This window comes from Capricornis sumatraensis, chromosome 17 (genome assembly GCF_032405125.1).
Source record: "Capricornis sumatraensis isolate serow.1 chromosome 17, serow.2, whole genome shotgun sequence".
Lineage (NCBI taxonomy): Eukaryota > Metazoa > Chordata > Mammalia > Artiodactyla > Bovidae > Capricornis > Capricornis sumatraensis.
In genome coordinates, this window is record NC_091085.1 from 50,343,421 (window position 1) to 50,363,080 (window position 19,660).

The 19,660-nt window shown below is 38.2% G+C and overlaps 1 protein-coding gene across 1 annotated transcript; it reads right to left on the reverse strand.

Moving 5' to 3' along the window:
- Positions 1-229: 229 nt before the first annotated feature.
- On the reverse strand, positions 230-19,058 carry TDO2 (tryptophan 2,3-dioxygenase). The gene is made up of 12 exons (XM_068990047.1): positions 18,960-19,058; positions 18,629-18,734; positions 16,826-16,916; positions 14,600-14,670; positions 13,508-13,635; positions 11,934-12,120; positions 10,347-10,454; positions 7,379-7,490; positions 6,754-6,811; positions 5,509-5,588; positions 4,552-4,642; positions 230-2,844 (listed from the first exon to the last, which is right to left on the reverse strand). The coding sequence occupies exons 1-12, from the start codon at positions 18,992-18,994 to the stop codon at positions 2,691-2,693; spliced, it is 1,221 nt and encodes a 406-aa protein (XP_068846148.1). The 5' UTR covers positions 18,995-19,058; the 3' UTR covers positions 230-2,690.
- Positions 19,059-19,660: the final 602 nt, after the last annotated feature.

Here is a 19,660-nt window from a genome sequence, read left to right on the forward strand (position 1 = left end):
CCCCCCCCACCCCCGTTTAAGCCTTCTAAGGGTCTCTTCATGCCTAAAAGATCACACATCAACTCTTCTGAAAGAGATTTCCCAAAGAAGCCACTTCCTGTTGATAGCTCACAGTAAATGGTGCTGCTGGATTCAGGTCTCTGAAGGAAAAGATTTAACTCTGGGACCAAAGACAGTCTCACTCACTCAGAGCTTTGTGTAGATTTTATTAAAGTAACAGGGATAAAGAAAGCTTCCAGGAAGAGGCAATGGAAGGGGGCAGGAGAGTACCTGCCTCACTAGTTTAAGCAGGACCTTATATACTTTTCAACTACCTGCTGAGAATACATAAAAAGAATACCTCAAGTTTGCAAGAGTTCACCAGACCCTTTCCCAAGGCACGCATCCTGAAATAACTTTGGCACAAGATTAGCTAGCCAGGGAGAAGAGTTCCCTGCAATGTCTCCAGGCAAGATACACTGTTGCTGTGCAATCAGGGGTATAAGTCTTGAGAAACAGGTTCCCAGGCAAGATCTGTCACAATTATAATCATTAACTTAGAGCCTAAGAAAAGCATTTCCATGAGTAAGACATTGTGCTGTGTGATCATTAGTTCCAGACCTAAATATGTATCTCAGGCAAGATACATTGTTGCACAAGGCTTAAGGACAGCCTGAGCAAGACCACGTCTTAAAGGGCCTTGGACTGCCTGCCTAAACGTTAACTCTTTCACTGGCTTCTCAGCCTCACCAGCTGCTATTCCACGTGGGTGTGTGCTGTGGTCTAGCTCTGACAAGCTGCTGGGCATTCACCCAGTGAGGCCAAGAGCAGAGCAATGAAATCATCATGTATTTAGTAGAAGTCATAATGAAAAACATCAATATGTTCCTGAATGTGATTTCACTGGGATCTCAGAGTGAATACTGAATTGGGCAGCCTTGATTTCTTGATTTATCTAAGAATTATTAAAAGTGCAATGTGGAAACTAAAGCAAGTTTAAGTGGGTCATTATAAGTGGTTTTGGAGTAGGAAATGGCAAGCTACTCCAGTGTCCTTGCCTGGAAAATTCCATGGACAAAGGAGGCTGGTGGGCTACAGTCCATGGGGTAGCACAGAGTCAGACACAACTGTACGCAGACATAGTACATAAGTGGATTTGACATTTACATAAGAATTAGTGATACATCATTTGAAAAAACCCTTACAGCTGTATAACCTAGCACACCAAGAAATGAGATAAAAATAATTAAATAAGATTACTTATTAAAAGAATAAGTCTTGACAACATTTATTTCAAACTTCCAAGGCATCTTGGTGACAGAACATCCATTAACATATTTCTTCATTACTTCATGAGAAAAAGCAAAAATTGTAAACTTTATCCCCATTAAACAGATAGGAAACTGGGGATTAACCTCGTTGTATCAAAATAGGTAATTAATAGGTGCATTTACTGTCAAACTTAAGGGACTACCACCAGCCACCATGCTATTTGTCTTTGGATTTTTCAGCTTAACCACCATCAGGTACTACATATATATACACACACATATAGGCAAAAGCAATTATATGTAATTTAGAGATAAACTGGACAGTATGATTTTTATAAGAAAAAGTTGCAATTGAGACCAAAGAATAGTTCAGAATCAAGAACCTGCTTCTTACAGAGATAATCACTTGGTCAATATTACTCTACATCCCAAATTTTTTTATAATATTTTCATAACAGAAATTCTACCAAGTATTGCCAGGCCATGCTAGAAAGAGAAGAAAGGAACTCCTGTCTGATCTAAACTCTGGGTCTCACACTTTTCATGACAAATAAACTTGGTCATTTCTTAGTTTATCTGTGTCTCCTGTCTTCTAGAAAGAATACCCCTGGTCATCTCAATTCTGCCGTGCCTCAGGGTGTGCTCTGCCTCCCAGACCATGAGCCTTGGGGCTGGGAAGAGCACTTTACCCTCTGGGAGTCTAGAGGTGCTGATTCATGGATGCAGCCTGAGGACAGAACTGGTCCATAACAGGGAAGAGCAAGGCCAACCCCTACTGAGAAAGAGAGGTGAGACCCAGTTCCCCCCAGGTGCCAAGAACTGAGGTCTCCAGGGCCCGCATCCATCCTTGGGGGCTCCAAGCTTCCCAAGCTTTTCTCACATACAGGGTCTCCTGGAGTAACTGCCCAGTGAACCCCTTTGAGTTAAGTTTCAGATAGATTTCTGTCCTTGGTCACCAAGAGTCCTAACAGATGCAATCAATGTTTCCAAAACAATATATGTCAACAAACAATCTTAATACTTGCAAAATGTTTGACTGAACACCTCTTTGTACAGAATGACACATTTTATTGCATAAAATATTTGAAACAGCTGAAGTTTACAAGCTTACAATGTTTGAAATGAGATAACCATTACATTACATGGTTACATTAAGATAAGTACTAGGACATTGTTTTTAACAGGAAAACACACTATGTACAATGTTATAATTTAACTGAATTTCTTATCTTAATGTTTAGTCTGTTATCACAAACATGAGGTGATAAAATTATTTCTAGGTTTGAATCAGTGCTACAGTGCTATATGTTTAATATATGCTATATATGTATATATAGGTAAGTACATATAATACATTAGGACTCTGTATAGTCATGAAAATTCATAGAAAATTTTTTAAATGGACTGAGGAAGCAAATTCACAGATTTTTGCAGATGATTTTAATCTGATTCATCACTGCTGAAGTAAGAGCTGTCACAGTATTCAGCCGTGTAAAGGAACTTGTGAATGACTGGGTTCATCTTCGGAATCCAGTGTCGGGGAACCAGATATGTTGAGAGATTAAATAAATCTACAAATACCTTGTACCTGTCACTGAAAAAACACATATATACAGATGTTTTAGAATTATTGATATGAAAGATTTTTAAAAGTTTCAAATAAATTTCTATATTCTATCATATTATATATGTTACATGTTATATATATCAAATAATGTTAGTATTGATTGCTTCTTTTTTATTCCATATCCAAAGTTTATGTCTATAAAGCAATATTATGTGTTTCAGCAATCCAGACCAGACTGGGCCAGAACAAAACCTAGAGTTATTACTGTCATGCAAATTTCATGAAGATAAAGACGTATTCCTGTTTCTGATTTTTAAAGGGTGGGATGCAAAATAATTAATTGAAAGCAAATAAAATTCCCAGTTGTTCATAGGAAAATATTTGCCACCTGTAAAGTAGCTGCCAAGTAACAGACATGAGTGCATTGATATATTGAAACACCATCTTAGATTATATAATAAATGCCTATAAGAGTGGGTTTCACTTTAAAATTGCTTTTGTGTTTGTTAGCCAACTATTTTCACTTGCAGAAGAACATTTGTCTTTAAAATCAAATTTGGGTTCATATCTTGCTGTAATTTGCAACTCATGTGACCTTGGTCAAGTTGTCCAAAGCTTAGTGTTTTGGTTTCCAACTTCATCACATAAAAACCACAATGCCTTCTTCTCACCAGGAATTTGTGATGATTTAAAGTGAGAAAGTGACACACTAGGAAGATGGTTTGTGTTCACTATTCCCATCACCACTGATGGGTGTGCTCATTTTCTGTGATCATTTATGGTTTCATGCTCACAGAATTTATTTCCAGGAAAGGAGAAAATGTGTAATGATTATAAAAATTCAAACTAATAAATTTTTAGAATCATTCAATCTAACTTTTATTCCTGGGAAAATGAAGATGTATAAAAATAATGAAAACTGAAACTGTGCATTTTATAATTTAGTTAATCAGGTGGTAAGATTAGGGATGAAAATAGGTGAACTACAAAGAATTTCAGGGTCACTTTGCTGTACAGCAGAAATTAATACAACATTGTGAATCAACTATACCTCAAAAAACTACAATTTTTTTTAAGAATTTTAGAGATTAAATGTGAACACCTCATTTATTCTTGAGCTGATTCTCCTTTCCCAAGGGGCCATATAAGTTTTCCAGTTCTCAGATGTGTCTATCTATCTTAGCAGCAGCAGCAGCAGCATCTATCTATAACATTGGGAATACTAAATAAGAAAATGAATGTCCTTGAAATCTCTCTAGCATGTTTTGAGTGCTCAGTTAATACTGCCCTCTTTCCTTGTAAAGGGCACTCTGGAGACGTAAAGGTTTTTAATACTATAAAAGTCACTTCAGTAAACAAGCTGTGTCATTCATCTGGCCAAGAGGACATCGGTGACATTAATGATACCTATTTTAGTCTAGCCCAAACCTGAGGGTGAATGAGTTGAAAACATTTCTCCTTGGGTTAACTTGGTTCCTTCCCTCACAGGTGATGACATTGGTATGGTGCCCCATCTCATCCCAGGATCCAATTGATGACCTTCCAGAAATAAGGATGTTTACAATGATCTCCAAAAGCTCCTGTAGGAATTCCTTAATTTAAGGATAAATGTGTTGCCAGCAGTTCAGACAGGAGCAACAGGAGCAAGTGTAAATAACTTGCCTAGATAAGGCACATCTCCGTGGAGAAACAGGTGCTGGTGGCCCCGCGGAGGTGAGGGGGACGCCGGCTTACCTGACGGTGGAGCGCAGGTACTGGTACCCCGAGGACCCGCCGGTGCCCGCCTTGCTGCCGAGCATCCTGTGCACCATGCACACGTGGTTATCTAGGTGAACACACACATTAGCTCCAGGGAGCTGAGGGGGATGGGTCGGAACGATTATTGCCTCTGAGCAAAGGCTCCCCTTTATCGTTCCATATGGGAGGTTCACGTGCCAGCCGATGCGGCACAAGGGGAGGTTGCCTGGCACTCTGCCTGGTCCAGGCTGGGCGGAGCATCCATTCTTCCCTAGGATTAGCTTTTGGATGCCAGGGCGGGGGTGAGGGCACACGGTGACTTCTATGAGCCCTTGTTCCTATCGCCTTCATGGGGCCCTTCCTCCATTAAAACAAAACTATTGGCATTATATTTTCAAATTGTATTGACACAAAGATGAATACATTACTATTATAAATTGAAACATTTTCTTTGACCTAAAGTTTACTTTTTCCTTCTGATGATCCCTGATGGCTCCGACGGTAAAGCGTCTGCCCGCAATGCGGCAGACCCGGGTTCGATCCCTGGGTCAGGAAGATCCCCTGGAGAGAGAAATGGCAACCCACTCCAGTCCTCTTGCCCGGAAAATTCCATGGACTGAGGAACCTGGTAGACTACAGTCCATGGGGTCGCAAAGAGCTAGACTCGACTGAGCAACTTCACTTTTCTTCCTGATCAAACACAACATTTTCCTGGGCCCCCAAAGGACATATGAGCCCTGAAAACTGCCTGCCATGTGCACTGGCTGGGTGGCCCTCAGAGAAATTTCTGAGCTGTTTTTTCACAATGTATCCCATCCCCCCCAACACACACACACACACACACACACACACACACACACATGCACACACACACATACACAAGTGGAGGACAGAGGGGTAATGGGGACTTGAAGGGGAGCAGGGTTGTGGGTCAGGCTGGGGGGAAGAACTTACATCTCCACTTGGTCATGAGTGAGTCCACGTCCATGAGGAAAGTCAGCAGCTGGAAAGGGACCTGGAACCTGGGCTCTTCCCTAGGGAACAAAACCACCATCATCTGGACCATAAACATGTCCAGCCAAGTCCAATGTGTCAGAAAGAATACATACTCTACAATCTGTTGGGCCCCAAACCAACATCCCCTATGCCTCTGGGGAGCTGTGACAGCTTAGATAACCCTCCCAGGCTTAGGGGATAACACAATTCATCTTGCAGTGTATGTTTAAAGATTCTAGAACATTCCTTGAAGTACATGAAATAACCAGAGTCACACCTCACCCCCATTCTCATAAAAGGCAGACACAAACACCATCTAAGGTTTTCTAGTCAATATAGCCAGAAACTTCTTCCAGGCAAGGATATTAAACTGTAAAAACACAGACTGCCTGTTAAAGTTTCCTCTAATACATATATACATAATAAATATATATAAATAAAATAAAATTATATATATTTATATATATTTTTCAGTTTTCATCTCCTTTGTCAACTCTCTCGGTGTATTTTCTGCAGAGGATACATAAGCCTGAATAGCATATATTCACTAAGAATTGAGGAAAACAGTCAAAACTGTTTTTTATGCTGCTGCCAGTCTGAAAAATAGGTGAGAGAGGATTAAAAAACTAAATGAATTCAAGTAAGACATGCAGTAAACATAGATTTTTTATTTTTTATTTTTTGCTTTATACAAGCATGGCATCTATTGCTCTGACACATTCAATTTATGAAACACAGATGGGCCTTAGACATGGTGGGCAGTGATGACAATTAGACTTGAAATTGCAGAGCAAACAGAACAGCAATTTCTATGGTGCTTCTACTTCATTCTTTGTCATTTTATAAAACAGGAATAACAATGTCGTTAAATGACAGAAGCTATTTGATGGCTAAGATTCTGAGACAGATTCAACTTCGGGTCCTTAGGACACAATGTCACAGAATTTAATGAAAAGGATATTTGATTAACTTATGTGTGTGTGTGTGTGTGTGTTTAACCCATGACAGGGATAACATTGGACTCTTACTATTTAAATAAAGAAAAACCTCATGAAACTTCACAATTATTTTCTAAGCTTTCCCCAAATCTAAATGACTTTTTTAAAATTATGATTGCAATGTATAAGCTTTATACTGGATACATTATCTATATCTATTCCTCAATTTTTTGCTTCAAATTCTCTTCTTTTGGCTTGTTTTTACCTGTAAAAATATATCATCAAGGCCCCTTGAAGTGCTTTGTATGATAGCCGTCTTTCTCCTGCAAGACATGGAACAAGTTTTAATTTAATAGGTAATTTAAGGCACTCATGTTAATTTGGCATCATCACCGTAAGTAATTGTTCATGTTTTTAGAAAATAATGTGAATGTTAGTTAAATATTTAATCCCTTAGCTTGAATTTGGAAAACTATCATTTAAAACATTATTTTAGTATTAGATCTTAAAAGACAAAATAATACATACATGTATATACACACACACTTTAAATTCTCAAAACTTTTAAATAGAGTTAGAAATCATGCAATAAAAAGCCACAAACAAAAGGATGTGACCTTTTTTCCTCTAAATACTTAGTTCCTGTATCATTTATGAATATCTCATTGAAAATAATGCAACTAAATTATAGAATTATAAAGTTTGTTAAATATATTTTGTCACTTTTAAAAAAGAAAAAATTGATAAAGATAACTTGCAAGATAAATTTTTAAATCCTTACTTCTATGAATGGAAATATCATCCATTTTATCCCCCCAAAGTAGGATTTGGTATTTTGGTCTCACAGTCTTATGTTCCAAGGAAAGGATCCTCTGAAGAGAAATGCCTACCTTTACTAAGGAGATGCTCATGACGTTTCTCATCAAATAAGGACAGTAATACCTCTTTCTGCTTCTGAAATTCAGCCATTTGTTCCTCCTTTTCCTCTGACTCTTCCTTAGCCTTTGGGAGAAAAGCTGCATTAATATTCCCAAGAGAAAATAAATTCTTATTTTAGAAAATACTGCTTGTGAGAAATAGACTAGCCCAGGTGCAGAAAAGATGTCCCTAGGATATGCACTGTATCATCTAAGACTACAGCTTGGAAGTTATGAGCCAGGCCCTCTCTCATGCCCACTGCTTCTACCATTTTGTTTAAGTTTAAATGTTTTGTTAAACTCAAATACTCTTTTCATAAATGTTATGATAAATGAACTTGGGCAAAACTAGAGTGACTATGAGGGGTCAATAATGTCTAATTTTAGACAACAATTATTTAATACAGGGAGTAAACTAATTCCACTTAGTAAAAGTTAAGAATTCCTAGTCAGAGAAACTACTAATTCTACTGAAATTCTATCTTCAGTGCAATATTCTATAAATACAATTCCTTAGATATTTTTCACTGTTATATTTTTATTCACTTGATATTTATTGATTTGTTTAAGGAAATTTGCATTTTCCTGCCTTCAACACATGCACTACTTAGAACTCATTACTAGGAGCAAAAATCAGTTACTCCAGCTGACTTCCATTTACCAAATCAAGCATATCATGTGGTCAGAATGTGTGTGCCTTCTATGGCCAATGGACTATTCATTTATTCAGTAAATGTCAGGCTAGTGATAGAGAAAAAATTGTGAGCAAAAACTGAGTCCCCTGATCTCTATCTGGTGAGACTGAAACACTGAAAACTTGTTAAATTACAACTATACAGCTAGGTTCATCTGTATCATTTCTCTACATATATGCATTAATATACTTTATTTTTCCTCTTTCTGACTTACTTCACTCTGTATGAAAGACTCTAGGTGCATCCACTTCTCTACAAATGACCTAATTTCGTTCCTTTTTTATGGCTGAGTAATACTCTATTTTTTAAATGTACCATATCTTCATCCATTCTTCTGTTGATAGACATTTAGATTGTTGCCAGATCTTGGCTATTATAAACAGTGCAGGGCAGGAATAGAGATAAATGTGTAGGGAACAAATGTGTGGACATGGAGAGTTGGAAACAGAGGGCAAGAGAGCAAGATAAATTGGGAGACTGGGATTACATATACACTATGTATGTTTGTGTTCAGTCGCTCAGTCATGTCTGACTCTTTTGTGACCCCATGGATTGTAGCCTCTGTCCATGGGATTTTCCAGGCAAGAATACTGGAGTGGGTTGCCATTTTCTCCTCCAGGGAATCTTCCTGACCCAGGGATCAAACCCACTGCCCTTGCATCTCCTGCAGTGGCGGGTGGATTCTTTACCACTGTGCCACCTGGGAAGCCTTATATATACACTACTATAAAGTAGATAGCTAGTGGGCAGCTGCTGTATAGCACAGAGAGCTTAGATTGGTGCTCTGTGATGACTTAGAGGGGTGGGATGGCAGGGGGCAGGGGGTTGGAGTCTCAAGACAGAGGGGATGTTTGTATACATATGGCTGATTCAGTTTGTTTTACAGCAGAAACTAATACAACATTGTAAGACAACTATACCTCAATTTTTTGAAAAAAAAAAATTAAATAATTGCAACCACGGGCAGTGAAGTAAAGGAGCAACGTCATACCATCACAACTTATAGTAGCAGAGAAGTCAGGAAAGACCTTCCTGCTGAGGTTTTCCTTGAACCAAGACCTGAAGACTGGGAAAGAGTTATCTGGGAAAGAAGAATGGAATCTGAAATTCAAAGAGCCAGATAAGCTAGCGATAAACAGTTGAGAATTACTGGTGTCTAAGCAGATGCCGCAGCAGCAGGTGTAAATGAGTTCACCCGGTAGAAGAGGAAAAAGAGGATACAAGGGACCTGAGCCCATGTACTGTGAATCCCCATCAGTTACTGGTTTCAGAAAGAAACATGAATCCATGAAAGAGCTGGAGAAGTAAGGGTCAGAAAGCTAGGTGAGGACAATCTGTTGATACCAAAACCACAGGGGGGAGGCGGGGGGGAAATGTTCAAGAAAGTGTAGGTAGTCATTAGTATTAAAGCCAGTAGGAAGTGAAATAACGTGAAGAGAAAATGGCCATTGGATTTACATACGGGGGGTCATTTGTGAATGACAGGAAGACAGACTGAACCAGGGTGAGAACTAGATGGAGAAAAAGAAATGATTACCCTCACTGCTGTTCTAAATACCCTGCAAATATGAATCCAATGTAATGGTCACAATATCCCTGTGAGGTAAATACTCATATTTTACATTTTGCCAATGAAGGGAGAGAAGCAAATGAACTAGGCGGCAGAAGGGTATGTTGCAGGGTCACCAAGAAGGGAAGGGGAATTTGACCCATGACGGTGATAACACTGCATGGTGCACACAGCCTCTCAAGATGTAGAACTGAAACAACTCTTCCAAAAATTTGGTCATGAAGAAACAAGAGGGCCCGCCACATGAGAGAATCTGAGGAATCAACAGTATTGTTTTAACTGAGAGAAGTTTGCCATTGTCTGAGGAAGAACTTAGCCAATAGGAAGAACTCAGCACACACAAGTGAAGGGGAAGTTATGTGACTTAATGTATTGGTTGACCGGTCCTTTATGAGCCCACTTCTGTCTAAAAGCAATCATAACAAGAAACTTTCACGAAAAATGAAAAATGTCTGTTAGTCTTATCTCCTCAAAATCTTACCTACAATAAACTCCTTCATTTTTTTATTATGCATCAATAAAATTAAATCACTTGTGCAATATATTCCAAGCAGATGCACATGTAAAAGAAAAAGAATATAAGGAAAATGAAAGACTAAAAGAAAATAAAATTAAAATAAAATTCCCAAAACTTCTCCTATAGTAAACTTATGTTTACTTATGATTTCACAAATACCTGAATCTTTGTGAATTCTTCTTCCAAACCTTTGACAATGTTCTTTTCAAGCTCTCCCCAGAAGTTAAATCCATGTGGCTCTAAACCTGGGGTTCTTTCCAGCCATGCCTGAAGTAAATATTTTTCAAGTGAATACACTGTAAAATTTAAAATATGTAAATGTTTTGTAACATACATCTGTGAACTTGAAATAGAAAATTTTCCTGGTATTGAGGAAAATGTCAGTACATCCTTAATCTTTTTGTATGTAAATATGTCTCTTTCCTTTCAATTTCTGCAGTCAAATGCTCTACCACTGAGCTACATCCCCTCTCCCCTTCAATTTCTTCATTTATAAAACAGGCAGTGTTTTTTTCTCCTAATGTAGAAGGCAATCATATTAAAATTTTACTTTTTATTAACAAATTATTACAGATATTCCAATTTTGTTCTATAGATCTATGAACATATGTATATGTTGTTTTAATGAGGTATACTGCTTTATTCTCAAAATAGTTTATGTCTTAGGAGCTGAAGGAATCATAACATATATAATTTGATTTGATCTAAATGCAAGGATACTTTGTACTCAGCAACTTTGAAATCAGCTAGCTACTCAATTATTTCAAGATTCCACAGGATTTTTAATCTAGAAATAAAAATGAGTCCATGCATCTCTGTGAGCTCTCATGTATCCTATTCTTAGTTTTGAATTTAACTTTGTGATTCTTTTTCTATAGCCATTAAGTGGCATTGAAGTGAAGTCTCTCAGCCGTGTCCGACTCTTTGCGACCCCATGGACTGTGGCCTATCAGGCTCCTCCATCCATGGGATTTTCCAGGCAAGAGTGCTGGAGTGGATTGCCATTTCCTTCTCCTGGGGCTCTTCCCAACCCAGGAATCAAACCTGGGTCTCCCGCATTGCAGGCAGATGCTTTACTGTCTGAGCCACCAGGGAAGCCCTCTTTAGTGGCATTAACAGTATATTAACCTAAATCTGTGTTTACAATGCCCAGGGGATTAGTGAGCAGAGCATAATTTGCTAAAATAAAGGTTTAATTTGCAAAGTAAAAGCCTTTGTCCAGGAAATCAAGACTGTAAAATCCTTATTTAATAATTTTCTTGCGCAGAAACTAATAATTCCTCAGGACCATGTACAGACCCACAGAGAATTAGATATGACTGGGGGAAATTCTGAAGGACAGAACCTTAGTGATGTAGTTTAATTAAGAAACATACTCAACTTGCGGAACTTTTCAATTATGGAATATTTTAAAGTAAATCTCACTAAATAACCATACCCAATTTAAAAATCAACTAACCCAAGGCTAGTTGCTTAGCAGGAATGTTTAAAAGGATTGCTTTAATAAGATATAGAGGTTATTAAATGTTAACATTATCATTGACTATAGAAATATATCTGAAATTCTCAAGAGAGTTCTTAATATTTTAATTAGTGGAATTTACCAGTTGAAGTATTTTTATAAATTCATTCTTCTCTTATTTACAACAAATGCAACCCAATTTCGACAGGAGTTTTGTAGTTCGGACCGTGCAGAAGCTCAGTGAACGACACGTGCTGAGCGAAACGTTACGTCTGCGCACGCACCTCCACCAGCTGCAGAAGCGTTCTTTCTTGCTCGGACTTCAGCAGAAGCTCGTTGTCTTTCCCTCTGAAGTTGTCGCGGTAGTGTCTTCTGTTGTAAGGGACTCTCAAGCTCTGCAGAACCCCTATCTTGTTTTCTAACAGGCGGAACTGCAGACTCTGGAAGCCGGACGCCGGGGATAAGTACTCTCTTTGAGAACAGGTCCCGGGAGAGAAGAGCAGGGGGAGGTGTACATCGTAAATCACTGTAACACTGCCTTCTTGGGGAGGGGGGAAGGTGGTGATCATGTGACTCTGCAGGTGTCACCAGGCACAGACACAACAGCCCAGGGCTGAACCCATGACTTGGACTTGATCCAAATCAGGACGAGCTCCTCGCCATCATCCTCTCTGCAGGCTGATGTTTGTATAGTTTGTGAAGGGTCGTATGTGTACCAATGTGTGTTTATATCTGTGTATGTGTGTTCACATGTGTACTTATATATACACATGCATAGATGTACATGCATGTGTGTATACTAAGTTTTCTCCTAAGGCAAAGACAGATGAACATTGAGCAATACTTCTTATTCAGTAGTGCTAAAAGTTCCTTTGTAAATTTTCTTCAGTTTCTCCTTAAAGTTCAATTCTCAAAGTTCAGCACTGCGAGACTTTACAAGTGAAATGATTGGAGTGTTGCCTAGCACAAAACAGGGCATCACAAAATGTGATTACTCCCACCAGGCACAACCCTCACATCCCTCTATATGTTCTCTCTATAACTGGTACTAAGACTTCAATTTGTTAAGTATATACTAAAAAGGAATTCCACTTCTTTTCATTTGATTACCAACCATGTAGAGGACACTGCTTCTGCACCCCATGCTCTTAAAATTTGTTCTCAAATCTTAGTTATGAAAAAGTTTTCTTATAAAATTTATAGTTTGACTGCTAAATATTCCATAATAACCTAAATGGGAAAAGAATCTGAAAAATAATAGATACATGTACATGTATAACTGAATCACTTTGCTGAACACCTGAAACTAACACATCGTTGTTAATTAACTGTAGTCTAATATAAAATAAAAATTTTAAAACACATAAAAAATAAAATGTATAGTTCAACCCATAACTTATACTGTCAGTTTTGGTGACATGCTTCTTTATATATCATTCCTGTTTCTCTTGTATTTTTGGTTTTTAATCATTTAAATTTAGTATGTTTAAGACACATGTAAGAATTAAAGATTTTAAAATTAAATAAAAAAAATTAATTAAAAAAAAAATTTAGTATGTGTATTATATCAGCCTTTTAAGCCATTTTGCTAAACTGTCTAAAATCCTTTTGGGATAAAACCAGGGTACACATGTTGAATTGAATTTAATGGATCCTGTTATGTTCATATGCAAAAGGAAGAGATGAAATATTTTCAATAGCTACTCAAATGCTTTGAGATGACGGCTCCCAAGTGCTCACAGTGACAGACTGTCAGCAAGACTGACTCCTTAACGCCACACAAAATAGCAGGCACGTTCTTTCCAGCCCATCAGAAGGGAAGGGTAACCCCTGCATGCTGGCAAAGCCGCGTGCACACCTGAAGTCATTGAAGTCCAAGGCTGTCATGGTCTCCAGGACGGAAAACTGCTGGACCAAGAGTTTGAGGATCACCACCACCCGGTGCATGCGGGTGACCACCTTCAGCATGTTCCTCTCATCCCTGACCTGGGTGTTAGGAGACAGGACACTGAGTAATCAATCCTCAATTCTGGGAGACACTAAATAGAGTAAAAGTAACAATACACTCCTGTGGATGTTATCTCTACTTTAAAGAGGAACATTTGCATTAAAATGTGCCTTAGGTAGATGCTAAACTAATGGCAACTCTGAATTGTTTGCAAGGAGTGTCTGCAACATTAAAATCTTTTTTTTTTTTTCATTAAAACTAGAGAGATTCTATGGAAGGACAATTTAAGTAAATTCTAGAACACAGCTCCCACTGATTTCAAAGCAAATGTCTCTCTTAGTTTTGCTCTGAGAAATAAAGGTTAGGAGAACGTGGAAACTTGTGGCTAAGGATTAAGCAGACACTTGGGTTCCTCTATTCTGTACCAAGGGCAGGAATTGCCATGGAGGTGGATGGGGATGATGTTCACTGTCTGAGGATGGATGTTCTCTCCTTCCCAGCCCCCTTGGCACAGGGGCTCTGAGCTGGGAGGGAGACTGAGGGAACGTCACCAGGATTCTGACTCTTCCTGCTCATCCTCTTCTGACTCATCCTCCTCATCTTGTCTGTTCTCTTTCCCTATCTCCACCTCTCCTCCTGTCTAACCTCCCTCATCATTGCTCCTATCTTCCCATAGCAAACTTTCATTAGAAATACAATTCTGGTAGCTATTGACTAAAGAATCTACATTAGCTGTCCTGGCAATCCAATGTCATTTGTAACAACTTTTTTGCAGCGGAAAAAAATGATTTCTAAACAAGGGACTTGAAAATAAAATTTGAAAGGCATCTTAAAGCAAGGGCATGGCGATAATTACCCTGGAAGACTAAACTCTCTACACTAGAAACTTTTTTTCCTCTTAAATACTAATTCCACCATTTGGTGTTAAACTTTTCCCATTAATAATATTTTCTACACTCTCAAAGAAAAGTATGAAAGCAATACTGTGACATAGCAACTCACATGGCCATTCTGAAAGATCTCACGAACAGAATCTAATTCCCACAAGATCTGCTTAAACCAGAGTTCATAAGCTGCAAAGAGAATATCATCATCGGTTGGGAGCCTTTTGACTGTAATTATATGAAAGACAAAGCTAACACATTGAAAGAGAAATAAAAATGTAACTTAAAAGTCTATAAATGCCAACATAGCCCTATATTATGCTACAAACAAGTATTAGTGATCAAGTTAAAATAGCCTCATTTTAATGAATGTTTTAATATGTCAGGTATGTTATCTATATGCTTTATGTTATTTTTGAACTGATTTCTTTCAACAAAATATTGTAAATGTCTTTTGGGATACAGCAAATAATCTTATCTTCCCATGTGGAAGCTGGAAGTGTCTGGAGAAACAGAAGTAATACTGAATATCTATAAAGTGAGATATTAATAATTCATTAATTTAATGAATGGGCTTCCCTGGTGGCTCAAACAGAAAAGAATCTGCCTGCAATACAGAAGTTTGATCCCTGCAATAAGGGTTCCCTGGGTCGGGAAGCTTCTGTGGAGAAGGAACTGGCTACCCATTCCAGTATTCTTGCCTGGATACTCCCACAGACAGAGGAGCCTGGTGGGCTACAGTCCATAACACTGCAAAAGTTGGACACCACTGAGTGACTAAGCATGCATGCACACAACCTAAGGAGTATGACAACATTCTGTTTCTAGAGATTTAGACTTTACAGGGAGGACAAGTTATGAACAGGCTGAAACTCTGTCATATTCATCAGTTTCCCTCAGCTCCTGGCATAATGCTTGAGATAAGATAAACACTGGGTGATTGTTTTATAAATAGATAAATTAAACAGCAAACGTAGTCATTAGGGGAACATGGAAATGAATCATTTTAATGATTGCTCATGCATTCTGTTTGGGCAAAGGCTATGCTTCTGTACTAATGAAAGGAATAAAATTATACCTTTAAATTAGAGCTAAGGAGACTTTAGAAATCTAATTTCCATCTTTAGACAAAAAGAGCAAATCAAATATTTTTTGATCAGTTTATTTATCAATTTTTCAAGTTTAACTCTGGGTAGCAGGTCCCATGACCTGCTGACCTTGTGTTCTGATGGAAGGAAAGTTTCTCCATCAAATGATGCAAGCTGCCATTTACTATGAGCTCATTGCATGCTGTACCTTGAACTAAGTGTGTAACACACCTTATCTCATGTCATCCTCACAGGAGCTCTGTGAATGAGAAGATGTAATCATTCTTCCCATTGTACAGATGGGGAAATGGAGAGAATTACTGGTCCAGAAACCAGACTGAGGTTACATCATCTTTAATGGTAGAGATGGGATTCGAAATAGATTTCTGATTCTAGATGTATGCTGACCTGCTGTCATTCTGCCCTCATTGATTTTGTCTTGGTATAAGCCACCAACAGAATGTCAACATAAAAAACAGAAGAAGTAACATATTAAGCCAATTATTTTCCTTTTTTTTTTTCTCAAAGAAGTTGGTTATATTAGCCAGTCAGTGAAGAAAACAATCATTTGAGGAAAAGACAGAAAGAATGGATAAAACAAAGAAACATCTAGAAATGCATCACTGATCAGCATGAGACACGGGGCAATGATCAACCAGAGGACAGTATTATGACACAAAGGATTTAGAGTAAGTCTTAATATTTTGGGGTAACAGACTTCTGTAAGACACATATTTGTGAAATCTTGCACAAAATTCAAAGAGTTCAGAGACTTCCTAAACTTCCAAAGTCATGGACTCCTACATTAAAAAACCACTACCCAGAGGTTAGAAGTCTGGAGAGAATGAAAGCACATTTTAGATAACATTTATAGTCCTGTTTAGTACCAGATTTCTGTAGGACATGTAAAGCTACAGTAAATGTGAGTGATCTATTTCTTGAAAATAGCTCTGAGTTGACAAGTAGTGATATCTTAACTTTCAGATTCTTTGTGAATTCCAAGAGATAAAAAGTCTCTTTGGATTAAGGACAAAGTCCTACCTGATCCAATTAGTGAGGTAACAGAAAGAAGACTGTAATAAATCCCAAAAGGAGGACCTATGATAATTTATCTGACGGCAAAGTATTTGCAAGCATCCTAAGAAACGTGATCCTTTACTCTTCCATCATTCTACAGTTTAAAGCATTGTAACTTTCCTCATTACTAGTGGGAAACTATTACGAATAGTTACTGTTCAACCCTGTGTGCAACTTACCTTGATGAGTTATGATAAAAAGATGTTCATCATGGATTTTATTTCCTTTTATTTCACTTTGAAGCTCCTGTGCATTCAAAACTTTTTCCAACTTCAAACAAACAAACAAAAAAAAAAAATAGAAAAACTGATTTTGTAGAAACTTCTATTTACATGATGAATAAGTTACAGTTAGGATCTAGTGTACACCATAGTGATTGTAGTTAACGACAATGCACCATATACTAGATATTAAGTGTTCTTACCACAAAAAAAAAAAAAGAAAAGTGATTATGTGACATGATGCAGGCATTAGTTAATGCTCTGGTAGTAATCACTATGCCATATGTAAGTGTAATCAAATCAACATGTGGGCACCTTAAACTTATGTGAAGTTATATGTCAATTATATCTCAATAAAACTGGAAAAAAATACTACAAAAAGACTGATACTGAAATTGCAAAACTTGATTTTTACCAACTTTAATAAATAGAAAATGGTATGATTTAAAAAATGTCTCCCAAATATTCAGGAACCAATCTACTGTCTTTTAAACAATTAATGTCTCTTCACAAGGAGTGGGTTGAATTTATGAGTTTTATTCTTTTCAGAAGAAATTATATCTGTGTATGTGTGTGTGCTGTCATGTCTGACTCTCTGCGACCAAATGGACTGTAGCCCACCAGGCTCCTCTGTCCATGGGATTATCCAGGCAAGAATACTGGAGTGGTTTGCCATGCCCTCCTCCAAAGGATCTTCCCAACCTAGGGTTCAAACCCTAGTCTCTAGAGTCTCCTGCATTGGCAGGTGGATTCTTTACCACTGTGCCACAGGGGAAGCCCAGAAATCTATCCTAAAACATACTATTACCTTCACTGAGAAATCACATCCCTTCCGTCTCTTGAAGCCAGTGCCATAAGAGCTCTATAACTTGCTTAGCCTACTGTGTGTCTGCTGTTCTTTCATTCCCTAAAGAGTCAGTTCTAAGAAGGTCTTAACATTGCCTATCAGCTCATCCTTAGAAACCCATCAACAAAGTCACCAAGGACTCTAATCATTTCACATCTTAAAAATAATCTCCAGCAACTTCCCTAGTGGTCCAGTGGTTGGGACTCCATGCTTCCACTGCAAGAGGTGAGGGTTCAATCCCTGGTCAGGGAACTAAGTTCCCACATGCCAAGTGGCAAAAAAAAAAAAAGAGAGAGAGAGAAATAAAATAAAAATAATGTTCAAATACCTCTTTGTAGCACCCTTCTTTCATCTAAACATATGTCTTCAACATTTCCACTTCACAATAAATAATTTAAAAGAGAAATTGTCTGGCTACATTTACAATTCTAGGCTGGGATTTAGTAACCAGGTCTCACGTGAACAGGCCATGCAATGCCAGCCAGTTATCTATGCTTTCTCTACCGTTATTGTACTTTTGTTGGGCAGGTGAATCTTTACATGCAAGTCTTTAGAATTTTCTAACAAAAATATATGCTCTAAAAAGCATACATTTCTATAAAAAGAGATATCTTTAGATCCATAAAACTGTTGGGTGACTGAGAATCTTTACGACCCCATGGACTATACGGTCCATGGAATTCTCCAAGCAAGAATACTGTAGTGGGTAGTCATTCCCTTTTCCAGGGGCTCTTCCCAACAGAGGGATCAAACCCAGGTCTCCCATATTGCAGGCAGATTCTTTACCAGCTGAGCTACCAGGGAAGCCCAACTGCAAAAACAAACACAAAACAATCCCAAACATGAAAATGTCATGTAGCTGAGTTTAGGGCCTAAAAATGAAAGATAAGCCTTGTAAGGACCCTGCCACTTACTTGCAGGTAGTTCCCATAGATAAGTCCTCCTTTACTGGCTCTATTCACACCGGCCTGTGATTTGTCTTCTTCACTGCCTTGTGCAGAGAGAGGTTTAAAAGTATATCTGCAGGTGAAAGAAGTAAAAGGGGAAAAAATAGAGTTTGAGAAAGCACAGTACCGAATAACAGGAGCAACGAGAATTCTCTTATTCTTAACTTTTCAAAGTAGATGATTAAACAGTGGAAGAAGGCTGACAGTTTTCACTCTTGCTCTTGAAATTCTGAAATCATTGTTCATATTTGACCTTCCTAAGAGCTTAACCATACTCAGGATAGAGGTAAATACTCACCCAAAGTTGTTTCCTAAGAAGGGGCACCCACTCATGATGACTGTCAGGGAAGCCCAGAGCGCTGACTATAGCTGGATGATGAGACTGACCTCCCCAGATGGTCCACAGCTGCCTTTTATGTACCCTGCCCACCCTGCCCCAGCCAATCAGCCCCTTTGCATCTCCTAGTGGGACTTCCATTTCAGTTGGTACAGAAGCTGAACTTTGGCAGACTGTAGAGTGGATTTATGTTTGGGGCAGTTTGTTTGCTATAGACCTGAGTATTCTGCCAACAGTATTTGACTTGGTAAGTTCTGCTTTCATATCCAAAGCAACAAGCAGTAAATAAATCGATGAGAGGCAAAGTTTAAAACCCGAAGATTTAACTATTCTATTCCAAGAACACATTTGCATAGTGTTAGAATGTATAAGAGGATGAGCTTGTTAAAAAACAAACATTTATTCTCTTGGTCTTCGATTTGGATATTTTTACAACGCCAAAGCCAAAGATGGACCTTGAGTGTCTCTGGAGAAAGAAATCCATTATTCAACAGAGACAGGATTCACACTTAAACCCAAATTTCAGCCCCTCTTCAAAGTTTTCCTGGTCTGAATCTCATTTAATAATTAGCAGCAGTCTGGCTGCTTACTGTATTAGAACTTAAATGCGTATTATTAATTTACTGACACTTGGGCATACTGAATACAGGGCACTGGGAGTC

Excerpts from the sequence above, each read along its gene's own strand:
- TDO2 (XM_068990047.1), bottom strand. The coding sequence starts at position 18,994 with ATGAGTGGGTGCCCCTTCTTAGGAAACAACTTTGG. Across the intron at positions 13,636-14,599 it reads AGATCTTTCAGAATGGCCAT|GTCAGGGATGAGAGGAACAT; the intron begins GTGAGTTGCTAT and ends CCTAACACCCAG. Across the intron at positions 4,643-5,508 it reads ACTCATGACCAAGTGGAGAT|ATAACCACGTGTGCATGGTG; the intron begins GTAAGTTCTTCC and ends GTGTTCACCTAG.